Genomic DNA, 21,816 nt, shown 5'->3' with positions numbered 1-21,816 from the left:
AATGTTCATTAAAACGTTAAATTTTTCATTAAAACATTAAAATGTTCATTAAAACGTTAAAATGTTCATTAAAATGTTTTAATGTTCATTAAAACGTTAAAATCTTCATTAAAATGTTCATTAAAATGTTTAAAGGTTCATTAAAACGTTAATTTTTTTTCATTAAAATGTTTAAATGTTCATTAAAATGTTTAAAATGTTCATTTTTAAAAATGTTAAAATGTTCATTAAAACGTTAAATTTTTCATTAAAATGTTAAAATGTTCATTTTTAAAAACGTTAAAATGTTCATTAAAATGTTTAAATGTTCATTAAAACGTTAAATTCTTCATTAAAACTTTAAAATCATAATTCAAATGTTTAAATCTTCATTAAAATGTTTAAAGGTTCATTAAAACGTTTAAATTTTCATTAAAACGTTTAAATGTTCATTAAAACTATAAATTCTTCATTAAAATGGTTAAATTCTTCATTAAAACGTTTAAATATTCATTAAAACCTTTAAATGTTCATTAAAATGCTAAAATGATTCTGTATGATGTCAGAAGGAGACTAATTGTTTCTACATGATGTCAGAAAGAGACTGCTTGTTTCTTTACGATGTCAGGAGTCTGCATGTTTCTTTATGATGTCAGAGGCAGACTGCTTGTTTCTACATGGTGTCAGAATGAGACTGCTTGTTTCTTTATGATATCATAGGCAGACTGCTTGTTTCTTTATGATGTCAGAGGCAGACTGCTTGTTTCTTCATGATATCAGAAAGATACTGCTTGTTTCTTTATGATGTCAGAGGCAGTCTGCTTGTTTCTACATGATGTCAGAAACTGCTTGTTTCTACATGATGTCAGAAGGAGACTGCTTGTTTCTTTATGATGTCAGAGGCAGACTGCTTGTTTCTTTATGATGTCATAAAGAGTCTGCTTGTTTTTACATGATGTCAGAATGAGACTGCTTGTTTCTACATGATGTCAGAAAGAGTTCATTAAAACATTTAAATGTTCATTTTTAAAAACGTTTAAAGGTTCATTAAAACGTTAAAATTTTCATTAAAACGTGCTTGTTTCTTGATGTCAGAAAGATACAGCTTGTTTCTTCATGATATCTGATATCATCTAGAAACAAGCAGACTGCCTCTGACATCATCTAGAAACAAGCAGACTCTTTCTGACATCATGTAAAAACAAGCAGACTTTCTGACATAATAAAGAAACAAGCAGTCTCCTGCTGACATCAGAAAGAAACAAGGAGTCTCTTTCTGACATCATAAAGAAACAAGCAGACTGCCTCTGACATAACAAAGAAACAAGCAGTATCTTTCTGACATCCTAAAGAAACAAGCAGTCTCCTTCTGACATCATAAAGAAACAAGCAGTCTCCTTCTGACATCATAAAGAAACAAGCAATCTCCTTCTGACAGCATAAAGAAACAAGCAGTCTCCTTCTGATGTCATGTAGAAACAAGCAGTATCCTTCTGATATCATGTAGAAACAAGCAGTCTCCTTCTGACATCATAAAGAAACAAGCAGTTCTCCTTCTGATATCATGTAGAAACAAGCAGTTCTCCTTCTGATATCATGTAGAAACAAGCAGTCTCCTTCTGATATCAGGTAGAAACAAGATATATATGTCTGATATATATCAGAATATATATATGCTTGTTGAATATAATTCTTCATTAAAACGTTAAAATATTAATTAAAATGTTTAAATGTTCATTTTTAAAAACATTTAAAGGGTCATTAAAACGTTAAAATGTTCATTAAAACGTTAAATTCTTCATTAAAACGTTAAAATGTTCATTAAAATGTTAAATTGTTCATCAAAACATTTAAATGTTCATTAAAACGTTAAAATGTTCATTAAAACGTTAAAATCATCATTAAAATGTTTAAATGTTCTTTAAAACATTAAATTCTTCATTAAAACGGTTAAATGCACATTTTTTTAAACGTTAAAATGTTCATTAAAACATTAAAATGTTCATTAAAACGTTAAAATGTTCATTAAAACGTTAAAATGTTCATTTTTAAAAACGTTAAAATGTTCATTAAAATGTTTAAAGGTTCATAAAAACGTTTAAATGTTCATTTTTTGAAACAAGCTGTATCTTTCTGACATCATAAAGAAACAAGCACGTTTTAATGAACCTTTAAACGTTTTAATGAACATATTAATGTTTTGATGAACATTTTAATGTTTTAATGAACATTTTAACGTTTTAATGAACATTTTAACGTTTTAATGAACCTTTTAACAGTTTTAAAAATGAACAATTAAACATTTTAATGAACATTTTAACGTTTTAATGAAAAATTTAACGTTTTTTAAAAATGATGATTTTAATGTTTTAATGAACCTTTAAACGTTTTTAAAAATGTTAAAATCTTCATTAAAACGTTAAAATGTCAGAAGGAGACTGTTTCTACATTATATCAGAAAGTCTGCTTGTTTCTAGATGATGGCAGAAAGATACAGTACTGTCTTCATTAAAACGTTAAAGTGTTTATTAAAACGTTGAATTCTTCATTAAAACATTTAAATGTTCATTTTTAAAAACGTTTAAAGGTTCATTAAAACGTTAAATTCTTCATTAAAATGTTAAAATCGTCATTTTTAAAAACGTTTAAAGGTTCATTAAAACATTAAAATGTTCATTAAAACATTAAATTTTTCATTAAAATGTTAAAATGTTCATTAAAACGTTAAAATGTTCATTAAAATGTTTTAATGTTCATTAAAACGTTAAAATCTTCATTAAAATGTTCATTAAAATGTTTAAAGGTTCATTAAAACGTTAAATTTTTTCATTAAAAGGTGAAAATCTTCATTTAAAAAAAACGTTAAATTTTTCATTAAAACGTTAAAATGTTCATTAAAATGTTTAAATGTTCATTTTTAAAAACGTTAAAATGTTCATTAAAATGTTTAAATGTTCATTAAAACGTTAAATTCTTCATTAAAACGTTAAAATCATAATTCAAATGTTTAAATCTTCATTAAAATGTTTAAAGGTTCATTAAAACGTTTAAATTTTCATTAAAACATTTAAATGTTCATTAAAATTATAAATTCTTCATTAAAATGGTTAAATTCTTCATTACAACGTTTAAATATTCATTAAAACCTTTAAATGTTCATTAAAATGTTAAAATGTTTCTTTATGATGTCAGAAGGAGACTAATTGTTTCTACATGATGTCAGAAAGAGACTGCTTGTTTCTTTATGATGTCAGAAGGAGTCTGCTTGTTTCTTTATGATGTCAGAGGCAGACTGCTTGTTTCTACATGATGTCAGAATGAGACTGCTTGTTTCTTTATGATATCAGAGGCAGACTGCTTGTTTCTTTATGATGTCAGAGGCAGACTGCTTGTTTCTTCATGATATCAGAAAGATACTGCTTGTTTCTTTATGATGTCAGAGGCAGTCTGCTTGTTTCTACATGATGTCAGAAACTGCTTGTTTCTACATGATGTCAGAAGGAGACTGCTTGTTTCTTTATGATGTCAGAGGCAGACTGCTTGTTTCTTTATGATGTCATAAAGAGTCTGCTTGTTTTTACATGATGTCAGAATGAGACTGCTTGTTTCTACATGATGTCAGAAAGAGTTCATTAAAACATTTAAATGTTCATTTTTAAAAACGTTTAAAGGTTCATTAAAACGTTAAAATTTTCATTAAAACGTGCTTGTTTCTTTATGATGTCAGAAAGATACAGCTTGTTTCTTCATGATATCTGATATCATCTAGAAACAAGCAGACTGCCTCTGACATCATCTAGAAACAAGCAGACTCTTTCTGACATCATCTAGAAACAAGCAGACTTTCTGTCATCATGTAGAAACAAGCAGACTTTCTGACATCATAAAGAAACAAGCAGTCTCCTTCTGACATCAGAAAGAAACAAGTAGTCTCTTTCTGACATCAGAAAGAAACAAGCAGACTGCCTCTGACATAACAAAGAAACAAGCAGTATCTTTCTGACATCATAAAGAAACAAGCAGTCTCCTTCTGACATCATAAAGAAACAAGCAGTCTCCTTCTGACATCATAAAGAAACAAGCAATCTCCTTCTGACAGCATAAAGAAACAAGCAGTCTCCTTCTGACATCAGAAAGAAACAAGTAGTCTCTTTCTGACATCATAAAGAAACAAGCAGACTGCCTCTGACATAACAAAGAAACAAGCAGTATCTTTCTGACATCATAAAGAAACAAGCAGTCTCCTTCTGACATCATAAAGAAACAAGCAATCTCCTTCTGACAGCATAAAGAAACAAGCAGTCTCCTTCTGATGTCATGTAGAAACAAGCAGTATCCTTCTGATATCATGTAGAAACAAGCAGTCTCCTTCTGACATCATAAAGAAACAAGCAGTTCTCCTTCTGATATCATGTAGAAACAAGCAGTCTCCTTCTGTTATCATGTAGAAACAAGATATATATGTCTGATATATATCAGAATATATATATGCTTGTTGAATATAATTCTTCATTAAAACGTTAAAATGTTAATTAAAATGTTTAAATGTTCATTTTAAAAAACGTTTAAAGGTTCATTAAAACGTTAAAAAGTTAATTAAAATGTTAAATTCTTCATTAAAACGTTAAAATGTTCATTAAAATGTTAAAATGTTCATCAAAACAATTAAATGTTCATTAAAACGTTAAAATGTTCATTAAAACGTTAAAATCATCATTAAAATGTTTAAATGTTCTTTAAAACATTAAATTCTTCATTAAAACGGTTAAATGCTCATTTTTTTTAAATGTTAAAATGTTCATTAAAATGTTAAAATGTTCATTAAACGTTAAAATGTTCATTTTTTAAAACGTTAAAATGTTCATTAAAATGTTTAAAGGTTCATTAAAACGATAAAATGTTCTTTAAAATGTTTAAAGGTTCATAAAAACGTTTAAATGTTCATTTTTTGAAACAAGCTGTATCTTTCTGACATCATAAAGAAACAAGCACGTTTTAATGAACCTTTAAACGTTTTAATGAACATTTTAATGTTTTAATGAACATTTTAATGTTTTAAAGAACATTTTAACATTTTAATGAAGATTTTAACGTTTTAATGAACCTTTTAACATTTTTAAAAATGAACATTTAAACATTTTAATGAACATTTTAACGTTTTAATGAAAAATTTAACGTTTTTTAAAAATTATGATTTTAATGTTTTAATGAACCTTTAAACGTTTTTAAAAACGTTAAAATCTTCATTAAAACGTTAAAATGTCAGAAGGACACTGTTTCTACATGATATCAGAAAGTCTGCTTGTTTCTAGATGATGTCAGAAAGATACAGTACTGTCTTCATTAAAATGTTAAAGTGTTTATTAAAACGTTAAATTCTTCATTAAAACGTTAAAATCGTCATTTTTAAAAACGTTTAAAGGTTCATTAAAACATTAAAATGTTCAATTAAACATTAAATTTTTCATTAAAACGTTAAAATGTTCATTAAAATGTTTAAAATGTTCATTTTTAAAAACGTTAAAATGTTCATTAAAACGTTAAATTATTCATTAAAATGTTAAAATGTTCATTTTTAAAAACGTTAAAATGTTCATTAAAATGTTTAAATGTTCATTAAAACGTTAAATTCTTCATTAAAACGTTAAAATCATAATTCAAATGTTTAAATCTTCATTAAAATGTTTAAAGGTTCATTAAAACGTTTAAATTTTCATTAAAACGTTTAAATGTTCATTAAAACTATAAATTCTTCATTAAAATGGTTAAATTCTTCATTAAAACGTTTAAATATTCATTAAAACCTTTAAATGTTCATTAAAATGTTAAAATGATTCTTTATGATGTCAGAAGGAGACTAATTGTTTCTACATGATGTCAGAAAGAGACTGCTTGTTTCTTTACGATGTAAGGAGTCTGCTTGTTTCTTTATGATGTCAGAGGCAGACTGCTTGTTTCTACATGATGTCAGAATGAGACTGCTTGTTTCTTTATGATATCATAGGCAGACTGCTTGTTTCTTTATGATGTCAGAGGCAGACTGCTTGTTTCTTCATGATATCAGAAAGATACTGCTTGTTTCTTTATGATGTCAGAGGCAGTCTGCTTGTTTCTACATGATGTCAGAAACTGCTTGTTTCTACATGATGTCAGAAGGAGACTGCTTGTTTCTTTATGATGTCAGAGGCAGACTGCTTGTTTCTTTATGATGTCAGAAGGAGACTGCTTGTTTCTTTATGATGTCAGAAGGAGACTGCTTGTTTCTTTATGATGTCAGAAAGAGTTCATTAAAACATTTAAATGTTCATTTTTAAAAACGTTTAAAGGTTCATTAAAACGTTAAAATTTTCATTAAAACGTGCTTGTTTCTTGATGTCAGAAAGATACAGCTTGTTTCTTCATGATATCTGATATCATCTAGAAACAAGCAGACTGCCTCTGACATCATCTAGAAACAAGCAGACTCTTTCTGACATCATGTAGAAACAAGCAGACTTTCTGACATAATAAAGAAACAAGCAGTCTCCTGCTGACATCAGAAAGAAACAAGGAGTCTCTTTCTGACATCATAAAGAAACAAGCAGACTGCCTCTGACATAACAAAGAAACAAGCAGTCTCCTTCTGACATCATAAAGAAACAAGCAGTCTCCTTCTGACATCATAAAGAAACAAGCAATCTCCTTCTGACAGCATAAAGAAACAAGCAGTCTCCTTCTGATGTCATGTATAAACAAGCAGTATCCTTCTGACATCATAAAGAAACAAGCAGTTCTCCTTCTGATATCATGTAGAAACAAGCAGTCTCCTTCTGATATCATGTAGAAACAAGATATATATGTCTGATATATATCAGGATATATATATGCTTGTTGAATATAATTCTTCATTAAAACGTTAAAATATTAATTAAAATGTTTAAATGTTCATTTTTAAAAACATTTAAAGGGTCATTAAAACGTTAAAATGTTCATTAAAACGTTAAAATCATCATTAAAATGTTTAAATGTTCTTTAAAACATTAAATTCTTCATTAAAACTGTTAAATGCACATTTTTTTAAACGTTAAAATGTTCATTAAAACATTAAAATGTTCATTAAAACGTTAAAATGTTCATTAAAACGTTAAAATGTTCATTTTTAAAAACGTTAAAATGTTCATTAAAATGTTTAAAGGTTCATAAAAACGTTTAAATGTTCATTTTTTGAAACAAGCTGTATCTTTCTGACATCATAAAGAAACAAGCACGTTTTAATGAACCTTTAAACGTTTTAATGAACATTTTAATGTTTTAATGAACATTTTAATGTTTTAAAGAACATTTTAAAGTTTTAATGAACATTTTAACGTTTTAATGAACATTTTAACATTTTAATGAACCTTTTAACATTTTTAAAAATGAACATTTAAACATTTTAATGAACATTTTAACGTTTTAATGAAAAATTTAACGTTTTTTAAAAATTATGATTTTATTGTTTTAATGAACCTTTAAACATTTTTAAAAATGTTAAAATCTTCATTACAACGTTAAAATGTCAGAAGGAGACTGTTTCTACATTATATCAGAAAGTCTGCTTGTTTCTAGATGATGGCAGAAAGATACAGTACTGTCTTCATTAAAAGTGTTTATTAAAACGTTAAATTCTTCATTAAAACATTTAAATGTTCATTTTTAAAAATGTTTAAAGGTTCATTAAAACGTTAAATTCTTCATTAAAATGTTAAAATCGTCATTTTTAAAAACGTTTAAAGGTTCATTAAAACATTAAAATGTTCATTAAAACATTAAATTTTTCATTAAAACGTTAAAATGTTCATTAAAATGTTTTAATGTTCATTAAAACGTTAAAATCTTAATTAAAATGTTCATTAAAATGTTTAAAGGTTCATTAAAATGTTAAATTTTTTTCATTAAAACGTTAAAATCTTCATTTTTAAAAAACGTTAAATTTTTCATTAAAACGTTAAAATGTTCATTAAAATGTTTAAATGTTCATTTTTAAAAACGTTAAAATGTTCATTAAAATGTTTAAATGTTCATTAAAACGTTAAATTCTTCATTAAAACGTTAAAATCATAATTCAAATGTTTAAATCTTCATTAAAATGTTTAAAGGTTCATTAAAACGTTTAAATTTTCATTAAAACATTTAAATGTTCATTAAAATTATAAATTCTTCATTAAAATGGTTAAATTCTTCATTAAAACGTTTAAATATTCATTAAAACCTTTAAATGTTCATTAAAATGTTAAAATGTTTCTTTATGATGTCAGAAGGAGACTAATTGTTTCTACATGATGTCAGAAAGAGACTGCTTGTTTCTTTATGATGTCAGAAGGAGTCTGCTTGTTTCTTTATGATGTCAGAGGCAGACTGCTTGTTTCTACATGATGTCAGAATGAGACTGCTTGTTTCTTTATGATATCAGAGGCAGACTGCTTGTTTCTTTATGATGTCAGAGGCAGACTGCTTGTTTCTTCATGATATCAGAAAGATACTGCTTGTTTCTTTATGATGTCAGAGGCAGTCTGCTTGTTTCTACATGATGTCAGAAACTGCTTGTTTCTACATGATGTCAGAAGGAGACTGCTTGTTTCTTTATGATGTCAGAGGCAGACTGCTTGTTTCTTTATGATGTCATAAAGAGTCTGCTTGTTTTTACATGATGTCAGAATGAGACTGCTTGTTTCTACATGATGTCAGAAAGAGTTCATTAAAACATTTAAATGTTCATTTTTAAAAACGTTTAAAGGTTCATTAAAATGTTAAAATTTTCATTAAAACGTGCTTGTTTCTTTATGATGTCAGAAAGATACAGCTTGTTTCTTCATGATATCTGATATCATCTAGAAACAAGCAGACTGCCTCTGACATCATCTAGAAACAAGCAGACTCTTTCTGACATCATCTAGAAACAAGCAGACTTTCTGTCATCATGTAGAAACAAGCAGACTTTCTGACATCATAAAGAAACAAGCAGTCTCCTTCTGACATCATAAAGAAACAAGCAGTCTCCTTCTGACATCATAAAGAAACAAGCAATCTCCTTCTGACAGCATAAAGAAACAAGCAGTCTCCTTCTGATGTCATGTAGAAACAAGCAGTATCCTTCTGATATCATGTAGAAACAAGCAGTCTCCTTCTGACATCATAAAGAAACAAGCAGTTCTCCTTCTGATATCATGTAGAAACAAGATATATATGTCTGATATATATCAGAATATATATATGCTTGTTGAATATAATTCTTCATTAAAACGTTAAAATGTTAATTAAAATGTTTAAATGTTCATTTTAAAAAACGTTTAAAGGTTCATTAAAATGTTAAAAAGTTAATTAAAATGTTAAATTATTCATTAAAACGTTAAAATGTTCATTAAAATGTTAAAATGTTCATCAAAACATTTAAATGTTCATTAAAACGTTAAAATGTTCATTAAAACGTTAAAATCATCATTAAAATGTTTAAATGTTCTTTAAAACATTAAATTCTTCATTAAAACGGTTAAATGCTCATTTTTTTAAACGTTAAAATGTTCATTAAAATGTTAAAATGTTCATTAAACGTTAAAATGTTCATTTTTTAAAACGTTAAAATGTTCATTAAAATGTTTAAAGGTTCATTAAAACGATAAAATGTTCTTTAAAATGTTTAAAGGTTCATAAAAACGTTTAAATGTTCATTTTTTGAAACAAGCTGTATCTTTCTGACATCATAAAGAAACAAGCACGTTTTAATGAACCTTTAAACGTTTTAATGAACATTTTAATGTTTTAATGAACATTTTAATGTTTTAAAGAACATTTTAACATTTTAATGAACATTTTAACGTTTTAATGAACCTTTTAACATTTTTAAAAATGAACATTTAAACATTTTAATGAACATTTTAACGTTTTAATGAAAAACTTTAACGTTTTTTAAAAATTATGATTTTAATGTTTTAATGAACCTTTAAACGTTTTTAAAAACGTTAAAATCTTCATTAAAACGTTAAAATGTCAGAAGGACACTGTTTCTACATGATATCAGAAAGTCTGCTTGTTTCTAGATGATGTCAGAAAGATACAGTACTGTCTTCATTAAAATGTTAAAGTGTTTATTAAAACGTTAAATTCTTCATTAAAACGTTAAAATCGTTATTTTTAAAAACGTTTAAAGGTTCATTAAAACATTAAAATGTTCATTAAAACGTTAAATTTTTCATTAAAACGTTAAAATGTTCATTACAACGTTAAATTTTTCATTAAAATGTTAAAATGTTCATTTTTAAAAACGTTAAAATGTTCATTAAAATGTTTAAATGTTCATTAAAACGTTAAATTCTTCATTAAAACGTTAAAATCATAATTCAAATGTTTAAATCTTCATTAAAATGTTTAAAGGTTCATTAAAACGTTTAAATTTTCATTAAAACGTTTAAATGTTCATTAAAACTATAAATTCTTCATTAAAATGGTTAAATTCTTCATTAAAATGTTTAAATATTCATTAAAACCTTTAAATGTTCATTAAAATGTTAAAATGATTCTTTATGATGTCAGAAGGAGACTAATTGTTTCTACATGATGTCAGAAAGAGACTGCTTGTTTCTTTACGATGTCAGGAGTCTGCTTGTTTCTTTATGATGTCAGAGGCAGACTGCTTGTTTCTACATGATGTCAGAATGAGACTGCTTGTTTCTTTATGATATCATAGGCAGACTGCTTGTTTCTTTATGATGTCAGAGGCAGACTGCTTGTTTCTTCATGATATCAGAAAGATACTGCTTGTTTCTTTATGATGTCAGAGGCAGTCTGCTTGTTTCTACATGATGTCAGAAACTGCTTGTTTCTACATGATGTCAGAAGGAGACTGCTTGTTTCTTTATGATGTCAGAGGCAGACTGCTTGTTTCTTTATGATGTCATAAAGAGTCTGCTTGTTTTTACATGATGTCAGAATGAGACTGCTTGTTTCTACATGATGTCAGAAAGAGTTCATTAAAACATTTAAATGTTCATTTTTAAAAACGTTTAAAGGTTCATTAAAACGTTAAAATTTTCATTAAAACGTGCTTGTTTCTTTATGATGTCAGAAAGATACAGCTTGTTTCTTCATGATATCTGATATCATCTAGAAACAAGCAGACTGCCTCTGACATCATCTAGAAACAAGCAGACTCTTTCTGACATCATCTAGAAACAAGCAGACTTTCTGTCATCATGTAGAAACAAGCAGACTTTCTGACATCATAAAGAAACAAGCAGTCTCCTTCTGACATCAGAAAGAAACAAGTAGTCTCTTTCTGACATCATAAAGAAACAAGCAGACTGCCTCTGACATAACAAAGAAACAAGCAGTATCTTTCTGACATCATAAAGAAACAAGCAGTCTCCTTCTCCTTCTGACATCATAAAGAAACAAGCAGTCTCCTTCTGACATCATAAAGAAACAAGCAATCTCCTTCTGACAGCATAAAGAAACAAGCAGTCTCCTTCTGATGTCATGTAGAAACAAGCAGTATCCTTCTGATATCATGTAGAAACAAGCAGTCTCCTTCTGACATCATAAAGAAACAAGCAGTTCTCCTTCTGATATCATGTAGAAACAAGATATATATGTCTGATATATATCAGAATATATATATGCTTGTTGAATATAATTCTTCATTAAAACGTTAAAATGTTAATTAAAATGTTTAAATGTTCATTTTAAAAAACGTTTAAACGTTCATTAAAATGTTAAAAAGTTAATTAAAATGTTAAATTATTCATTAAAACGTTAAAATGTTCATTAAAATGTTAAAATGTTCATCAAAACATTTAAATGTTCATTAAAACGTTAAAATGTTCATTAAAACGTTAAAATCATCATTAAAATGTTAAAATGTTCTTTAAAACATTAAATTCTTCATTAAAACGGTTAAATGCTCATTTTTTTTAAACGTTAAAATGTTCATTAAAACGTTAAAATGTTCATTAAACGTTAAAATGTTCATTTTTTAAAACGTTAAAATGTTCATTAAAATGTTTAAAGGTTCATTAAAACGATAAAATGTTCTTTAAAATGTTTAAAGGTTCATAAAAACGTTTAAATGTTCATTTTTTGAAACAAGCTGTATCTTTCTGACATCATAAAGAAACAAGCACGTTTTAATGAACCTTTAAACGTTTTAATGAACATTTTAATGTTTTAATGAACATTTTAATGTTTTAAAGAACATTTTAACATTTTAATGAACATTTTAACGTTTTAATGAACCTTTTAACATTTTTAAAAATGAACATTTAAACATTTTAATGAACATTTTAACGTTTTAATGAAAAATTTAATGTTTTTTAAAAATTATGATTTTAATGTTTTAATGAACCTTTAAACGTTTTTAAAAACGTTAAAATCTTCATTAAAACTTTAAAATGTCAGAAGGACACTGTTTCTACATGATATCAGAAAGTCTGCTTGTTTCTAGATGATGTCAGAAAGATACAGTACTGTCTTCATTAAAATGTTAAAGTGTTTATTAAAACGTTAAATTCTTCATTAAAACGTTAAAATCGTTATTTTTAAAAACGTTTAAAGGTTCATTAAAACATTAAAATGTTCATTAAAACGTTAAATTTTTCATTAAAACGTTAAAATGTTCATTAAAATGTTTAAAATGTTCATTTTTAAAAACGTTAAAATGTTCATTACAACGTTAAATTTTTTATTAAAATGTTAAAATGTTCATTTTTAAAAACGTTAAAATGTTCATTAAAATGTTTAAATGTTCATTAAAACGTTAAATTCTTCATTAAAACGTTAAAATCATAATTCAAATGTTTAAATCTTCATTAAAATGTTTAAAGGTTCATTAAAACGTTTAAATTTTCATTAAAACGTTTAAATGTTCATTAAAACTATAAATTCTTCATTAAAATGGTTAAATTCTTCATTAAAATGTTTAAATATTCATTAAAACCTTTAAATGTTCATTAAAATGTTAAAATGATTCTTTATGATGTCAGAAGGAGACTAATTGTTTCTACATGATGTCAGAAAGAGACTGCTTGTTTCTTTACGATGTCAGGAGTCTGCTTGTTTCTTTATGATGTCAGAGGCAGACTGCTTGTTTCTACATGATGTCAGAATGAGACTGCTTGTTTCTTTATGATATCATAGGCAGACTGCTTGTTTCTTTATGATGTCAGAGGCAGACTGCTTGTTTCTTCATGATATCAGAAAGATACTGCTTGTTTCTTTATGATGTCAGAGGCAGTCTGCTTGTTTCTACATGATGTCAGAAACTGCTTGTTTCTACATGATGTCAGAAGGAGACTGCTTGTTTCTACATGATGTCAGAAAGAGTTCATTAAAACATTTAAATGTTCATTTTTAAAAACGTTTAAAGGTTCATTAAAACGTTAAAATTTTCATTAAAACGTGCTTGTTTCTTTATGATGTCAGAAAGATACAGCTTGTTTCTTCATGATATCTGATATCATCTAGAAACAAGCAGACTGCCTCTGACATCATCTAGAAACAAGCAGACTCTTTCTGACATCATCTAGAAACAAGCAGACTTTCTGTCATCATGTAGAAACAAGCAGACTTTCTGACATCATAAAGAAACAAGCAGTCTCCTTCTGACATCAGAAAGAAACAAGTAGTCTCTTTCTGACATCATAAAGAAACAAGCAGACTGCCTCTGACATAACAAAGAAACAAGCAGTATCTTTCTGACATCATAAAGAAACAAGCAGTCTCCTTCTGACATCATAAAGAAACAAGCAGTCTCCTTCTGACATCATAAAGAAACAAGCAATCTCCTTCTGACAGCATAAAGAAACACGCAGTCTCCTTCTGATGTCATGTAGAAACAAGCAGTATCCTTCTGATATCATGTAGAAACAAGCAGTCTCCTTCTGACATCATAAAGAAACAAGCAGTTCTCCTTCTGATATCATGTAGAAACAAGATATATATGTCTGATATATATCAGAATATATATATGCTTGTTGAATATAATTCTTCATTAAAACGTTAAAATGTTAATTAAAATGTTTAAATGTTCATTTTAAAAAGCGTTTAAAGGTTCATTAAAATGTTAAAAAGTTAATTAAAATGTTAAATTATTCATTAAAACGTTAAAATGTTCATTAAAATGTTAAAATGTTCATCAAAACATTTAAATGTTCATTAAAACGTTAAAATGTTAATTAAAACGTTAAAATCATCATTAAAATGTTTAAATGTTCTTTAAAACATTAAATTCTTCATTAAAACGGTTAAATGCTCATTTTTTTTAAACGTTAAAATGTTCATTAAAACGTTAAAATGTTCATTAAACTTTAAAATGTTCATTTTTTAAAACGTTAAAATGTTCATTAAAATGTTTAAAGGTTCATTAAAACGATAAAATGTTCTTTAAAATGTTTAAAGGTTCATGAAAACGTTTAAATGTTCATTTTTTGAAACAAGCTGTATCTTTCTGACATCATAAAGAAACAAGCACGTTTTAATGAACCTTTAAACGTTTTAATGAACATTTTAATGTTTTAATGAACATTTTAATGTTTTAAAGAACATTTTAACATTTTAATGAACATTTTAACGTTTTAATGAACCTTTTAACATTTTTAAAAATGAACATTTAAACATTTTAATGAACATTTTAACGTTTTAATGAAAAATTTAACGTTTTTTAAAAATTATGATTTTAATGTTTTAATGAACCTTTAAACGTTTTTAAAAACGTTAAAATCTTCATTAAAACGTTAAAATGTCAGAAGGACACTGTTTCTACATGATATCAGAAAGTCTGCTTGTTTCTAGATGATGTCAGAAAGATACAGTACTGTCTTCATTAAAATGTTAAAGTGTTTATTAAAACGTTAAATTCTTCATTAAAACGTTAAAATCGTTATTTTTAAAAACGTTTAAAGGTTCATTAAAACATTAAAATGTTCATTAAAATGTTAAATTTTTCATTAAAACGTTAAAATGTTCATTAAAATGTTTAAAATGTTCATTTTTAAAAACGTTAAAATGTTCATTACAACGTTAAATTTTTCATTAAAATGTTAAAATGTTCATTTTTAAAAACGTTAAAATGTTCATTAAAATGTTTAAATGTTCATTAAAACGTTAATTTCTTCATTAAAACGTTAAAATAATAATTCAAATGTTTAAATCTTCATTAAAATGTTTAAAGGTTCATTAAAACGTTTAAATTTTCATTAAAACGTTTAAATGTTCATTAAAACTATAAATTCTTCATTAAAATGGTTAAATTCTTCATTAAAATGTTTAAATATTCATTAAAACCTTTAAATGTTCATTAAAATGTTAAAATGATTCTTTATGATGTCAGAAGGAGACTAATTGTTTCTACATGATGTCAGAAAGAGACTGCTTGTTTCTTTACGATGTCAGGAGTCTGCTTGTTTCTTTATGATGTCAGAGGCAGACTGCTTGTTTCTACATGATGTCAGAATGAGACTGCTTGTTTCTTTATGATATCATAGGCAGACTGCTTGTTTCTTTATGATGTCAGAGGCAGACTGCTTGTTTCTTCATGATATCAGAAAGATACTGCTTGTTTCTTTATGATGTCAGAGGCAGTCTGCTTGTTTCTACATGATGTCAGAAACTGCTTGTTTCTACATGATGTCAGAAGGAGACTGCTTGTTTCTACATGATGTCAGAAAGAGTTCATTAAAACATTTAAATGTTCATTTTTAAAAACGTTTAAAGGTTCATTAAAACGTTAAAATTTTCATTAAAACGTGCTTGTTTCTTTATGATGTCAGAAAGATACAGCTTGTTTCTTCATGATATCTGATATCATCTAGAAACAAGCAGACTGCCTCTGACATCATCTAGAAACAAGCAGACTCTTTCTGACATCATCTAGAAACAAGCAGACTTTCTGTCATCATGTAGAAACAAGCAGACTTTCTGACATCATAAAGAAACAAGCAGTCTCCTTCTGACATCAGAAAGAAACAAGTAGTCTCTTTCTGACATCATAAAGAAACAAGCAGACTGCCTCTGACATAACAAAGAAACAAGCAGTATCTTTCTGACATCATAAAGAAACAAGCAGTCTCCTTCTCCTTCTGACATCATAAAGAAACAAGCAGTCTCCTTCTGACATCATAAAGAAACAAGCAATCTCCTTCTGACAGCATAAAGAAACACGCAGTCTCCTTCTGATGTCATGTAGAAACAAGCAGTATCCTTCTGATATCATGTAGAAACAAGCAGTCTCCTTCTGACATCATAAAGAAACAAGCAGTTCTCCTTCTGATATCATGTAGAAACAAGCAGTTCTCCTTCTGATATCATGTAGAAACAAGCAGTCTCCTTCTGATATCATGTAGAAACAAGATATATATGTCTGATATATATCAGAATATATGTATGCTTGTTGAATATAATTCTTCATTAAAACGTTAAAATGTTAATTAAAATGTTTAAATGTTCATTTTTAAAAACGTTTAAAGGTTCATTAAAACGTTAAAATGTTCATTAAAACGTTAAATTCTTCATTAAAACGTTAAAATGTTCATTAAAATGTTAAAATGTTCATCAAAACATTTAAATGTTCATTAAAACGTTAAAATGTTCATTAAAACGTTAAAATCATCATTAAAATGTTTAAATGTTCTTTAAAACGTTAAATTCTTCATTAAAACATTTAAATGTTCATTTTTAAAAACGTTTTAAGGTTCATTAAAACGTTAAATTCTTCATTAAAATGTTAAAATCGTCATTTTTAAAAACGTTTAAAGGTTCATTAAAACATTAAAATGTTCATTAAAACATTAAATTTTTCATTAAAACGTTAAAATGTTCATTAAAACGTTAAAATGTTCATTAAAATGTTTTAATGTTCATTAAAACGTTAAAATCTTCATTAAAATGTTCATTAAAATGTTTAAAGGTTCATTAAAACGTTAAATTTTTTTCATTAAAACGTTAAAATCTTCATTTTTAAAAAACGTTAAATTTTTCATTAAAACGTTAAAATGTTCATTAAAATGTTTAAATGTTCATTTTTAAAAACGTTAAAATGTTCATTAAAATGTTTAAATGTTCATTAAACGTTAAATTCTTCATTAAAACGTTAAAATCATAATTCAAATGTTTAAATCTTCATTAAAATGTTTAAAGGTTCATTAAAACGTTTAAATTTTCATTAAAACATTTAAATGTTCATTAAAATTATAAATTCTTCATTAAAACGTTTAAATATTCATTAAAACCTTTAAATGTTCATTAAAATGTTAAAATGTTTCTTTATGATGTCAGAAGGAGACTAATTGTTTCTACATGATGTCAGAAGGAGTCTGCTTGTTTCTTTATGATGTCAGAGGCAGACTGCTTGTTTCTACATGATGTCAGAATGAGACTGCTTGTTTCTTTATGATATCAGAGGCAGACTGCTTGTTTCTTTATGATGTCAGAGGCAGACTGCTTGTTTCTTCATGATATCAGAAAGATACTGCTTGTTTCTTTATGATGTCAGAGGCAGTCTGCTTGTTTCTACATGATGTCAGAAACTGCTTGTTTCTACATGATGTCAGAAGGAGACTGATTGTTTCTTTATGATGTCAGAGGCAGACTGCTTGTTTCTTTATGATGTCATAAAGAGTCTGCTTGTTTTTACATGATGTCAGAATGAGACTGCTTGTTTCTACATGATGTCAGAAAGAGTTCATTAAAACATTTAAATGTTCATTTTTAAAAACGTTTAAAGGTTCATTAAAACGTTAAAATTTTCATTAAAACAAGCTTGTTTCTTTATGATGTCAGAAAGATACAGCTTGTTTCTTCATGATATCTGATATCATCTAGAAACAAGCAGACTGCCTCTGACATCATCTAGAAACAAGCAGACTCTTTCTGACATCATCTAGAAACAAGCAGACTTTCTGTCATCATGTAGAAACAAGCAGACTTTCTGACATCATAAAGAAACAAGCAGTCTCCTTCTGACATCAGAAAGAAACAAGTAGTCTCTTTCTGACATCAGAAAGAAACAAGCAGACTGCCTCTGACATAACAAAGAAACAAGCAGTATCTTTCTGACATCATAAAGAAACAAGCAGTCTCCTTCTGACATCATAAAGAAACAAGCAGTCTCCTTCTGACATCATAAAGAAACAAGCAATCTCCTTCTGACAGCATAAAGAAACAAGCAGTCTCCTTCTGATGTCATGTAGAAACAAGCAGTATCCTTCTGATATCATGTAGAAACAAGCAGTCTCCTTCTGACATCATAAAGAAACAAGCAGTTCTCCTTCTGATATCATGTAGAAACAAGATTATATGTCTGATATATATCAGAATATATATATGCTTGTTGAATATAATTCTTCATTAAAACGTTAAAATGTTAATTAAAATGTTTAAATGTTCATTTTAAAAAACGTTTCAAGGTTCATTAAAATGTTAAAAAGTTAATTAAAATGTTAAATTATTCATTAAAACGTTAAAATGTTCATTAAAATGTTAAAATGTTCATCAAAACATTTAAATGTTCATTAAAACGTTAAAATGTTCATTAAAACGTTAAAATCATCATTAAAATGTTTAAATGTTCTTTAAAACATTAAATTCTTCATTAAAACGGTTAAATGCTCATTTTTTTTAAATGTTAAAATGTTCGTTAAAACGTTAAAATGTTCATTAAACGTTAAAATGTTCATTTTTTAAAACGTTAAAATGTTCATTAAAATGTTTAAAGGTTCATTAAAACGATCAAATGTTCTTTAAAATGTTTAAAGGTTCATAAAAAAGTTTAAATGTTCATTTTTTGAAACAAGCTGTATCTTTCTGACATCATAAAGAAACAAGCACGTTTTAATGAACCTTTAAACGTTTTAATGAACATTTTAATGTTTTAATGAACATTTTAATGTTTTAAAGAACATTTTAACATTTTAATGAACATTTTAACGTTTTAATGAACCTTTTAACATTTTTAAAAATGAACATTTAAACATTTTAATGAACATTTTAACGTTTTAATGAAAAATTTAACGTTTTTTAAAAATTATGATTTTAATGTTTTAATGAACCTTTAAACGTTTTTAAAAACGTTAAAATCTTCATTAAAACATTAAAATGTCAGAAGGACACTGTTTCTACATGATATCAGAAAGTCTGCTTGTTTCTAGATGATGTCAGAAAGATACAGTACTGTCTTCATTAAAATGTTAAAGTGTTTATTAAAACGTTAAATTCTTCATTAAAACGTTAAAATCGTTATTTTTAAAAACGTTTAAAGGTTCATTAAAACATTAAAATGTTCATTAAAACGTTAAATTTTTCATTAAAACGTTAAAATGTTCATTAAAATGTTTAAAATGTTCATTTTTAAAAACGTTAAAATGTTCATTACAACGTTAAATTTTTCATTAAAATGTTAAAATGTTCATTTTTAAAAACGTTAAAATGTTCATTAAAATGTTTAAATGTTCATTAAAACGTTAAATTCTTCATTAAAACGTTAAAATCATAATTCAAATGTTTAAATCTTCATTAAAATGTTTAAAGGTTCATTAAAACGTTTAAATTTTCATTAAAACGTTTAAATGTTCATTAAAACTATAAATTCTTCATTAAAATGGTTAAATTCTTCATTAAAATGTTCATTAAAATGTTAAAATGATTCTTTATGATGTCAGAAGGAGACTAATTGTTTCTACATGATGTCAGAATGAGACTGCTTGTTTCTTTATGATATCATAGGCAGACTGCTTGTTTCTTTATGATGTCAGAGGCAGACTGCTTGTTTCTTCATGATATCAGCAATAGGCCTTTTCCACCGACCAAACTGGCATGGAATGGGAAGGATCGGGTCACTAAATATTCTGTTTCGATTGTTTAAACCAGTCCAGGAAACTACCCGAACCGGTCCAGTAGCGGGCCAGAGCGGGACCCCTTCTGTTTTGGGTCCAGAGATTTTTGGTCTGGGCGGAGCCAAAGCGTAAAAGGTCCAGAGTCCTCTGATTGGGGGAGAAATTACGTAACTACCCGCGACAATCCCAGGGGATGGAAAAGGAAGTGAGTCGAGTTCCAGTGTTTGTTTGGCTGTACTTCTTGTGTGTGAAAATGCCTGCAAGTAATAGCTTTTGGTCCAATGCGGAGCTTCAAACGTTCCTCACCATCATCGGAGATAGCAACATTCAGGCCGAGCTGGATGGGATGATAAGAAATGAGAAAGTCTTCAAAGAAGTTTCTCAGCGCATGGCAGCTGAAGGATTCCAGCGCACCTCCGAGCACTGTCGTGCTAAGCTGAAAAAAATAAAAGCCCACTACAGAAAAGTTAAGGACAGCAACGGCCGTAGTGGGAATGGGCGAAGTACATGGAAGTGGTACGATGTGGTGGACGCTATTTATGGACACAGACCGTCAAACCGAGGCAGCGAAGGAGGCCTGGACTCAGCGACCAGTATCCTGGAGTCACTCATAAACCCTGTTGGTAAGCATTTCTTTTGTTGTCTTTTAGCTCTGCAGGCCATTCATTGCAGCACCAAAAACACTGAATAATAGCAGCAGCTATTTAAGAAATGCTCAGCAAGTAAAGGATTTAGCCCCTCATGTTAACTAGCCTTAGCATCCCCTCGTGTTTATGCTAACCTTCATTTAGCATTCCCCCGTGTTTCTTAACACGCTGTTCGCGATATAAGCCTTTCATGTTTAGCATGTCCTTGTTGAGTACATGAGGCTGGAGCGGAGTTTGCCTTTCTTGTTAGCGTCTCATTGTTTAAAACATGGGAAATTCGGTTAGCCTTTCACGTTAGCATCTCAGTGTTGTTAGCATCTCATTGTTTTATACAGCTGAGCACGCACAGTGAGAAGAAGCGAGCTGATCTAATATTATAAATATCCCAAAAGTTGTGCCAGCAGTGTTTTTCGCCTAGAGTGGACTTTTAACAAGTATATATTTTTCGGATGAATAAGAATATAACATTAAATTGCAATTAATCTGTACGTCACTGGCGAATTACTGCCATCTAGTGGACACGTTCCAAATGACAAAATGGCCTTGAATCATAGCAGTTTTATTAAGTTTACTATATGCCTATATGCTCTTTTGCTGTAAAAATATTGTGCTTTTCTTACCGATTTATTTCGTGACCTTTTCTTACTGACTAATTTTTTGATCTGTGTTTTTCAGACACATCTGAAGCGGAAAACACTCCCTCTTCAGAGGAACCATCCACTTCCTCAAGTAGCACTCCAGGACCTTCTGTGCCACCATCACCTCTGTCCGTACCTTCTGTGCCACCATCGCCTCGGCCAGTTCCATCGCCACCACCATCACCTCTGTCCACTACCACTCGAGAGGAACATCTACCATGTCGTTGACGCACAGGTAGTGTCTGACCATTCTAAAAATTGCTTTGTGCATAAACAAAACTGACAAGTTCACTGGACAACTGACATTTTGATATCCATATAAACACAAATGTAATTGTCAATGTTGTTGTTTCCAGGTGACCGAAGACGGCGATTGGAAGCACGGACACAGGTGATATTTGATGAGTTGCAGATCGCAGATGGCAGGCAGATGGACAGAATGGAAGGCATAAGCCGGGAGCAGGTTAACTGGATGCAACAAGACGCAGCAGCATCAAGACAACATGAATTACAGATCGCAGAGCGATATTTTGAACATTTGGGTGCCTTAAATGCTGTTCTTGGACTGGTCGCACAAAGAATGGGCAGCTCCTCTGACTTCCTGCCACCACCCAGGCAGTAAGGTGCCATGTATTTGTCCCGTAATTTTTTTTATCCGTCTGTCCTTTTTATCAATAAATTTTCAAAGAAAAACAAGGTGTGCATGAATTGTCTTAA

At 28.2% G+C, this 21,816-nt stretch overlaps 1 protein-coding gene across 2 annotated transcripts; it reads left to right on the top strand.

The window, feature by feature from the left end:
* The first annotated feature begins 19,886 nt into the window (after positions 1-19,886).
* LOC139063799 (zinc finger and SCAN domain-containing protein 20-like) lies at positions 19,887-21,327 on the top strand. 2 transcript variants are annotated; one of them, XM_070546620.1, is made up of 3 exons: positions 19,887-20,437; positions 21,137-21,205; positions 21,236-21,327. In XM_070546620.1, the coding sequence occupies exons 1-3, from the start codon at positions 20,008-20,010 to the stop codon at positions 21,325-21,327; spliced, it is 591 nt and encodes a 196-aa protein (XP_070402721.1). In that variant the 5' UTR covers positions 19,887-20,007. The 2 variants fall into 2 exon arrangements, with proteins under 2 accessions (XP_070402721.1, XP_070402720.1); XM_070546619.1 differs by having other exon boundaries at positions 21,137-21,327.
* Positions 21,328-21,816: the final 489 nt, after the last annotated feature.

The sequence above is a fragment of the Nothobranchius furzeri genome, chromosome 17 (assembly GCF_043380555.1).
Source record: "Nothobranchius furzeri strain GRZ-AD chromosome 17, NfurGRZ-RIMD1, whole genome shotgun sequence".
Classification (NCBI taxonomy): domain Eukaryota; kingdom Metazoa; phylum Chordata; class Actinopteri; order Cyprinodontiformes; family Nothobranchiidae; genus Nothobranchius; species Nothobranchius furzeri.
The sequence above is the reverse complement of the archived record's forward strand: the minus strand, read 5'-3'. Positions and strand labels throughout refer to the sequence as shown.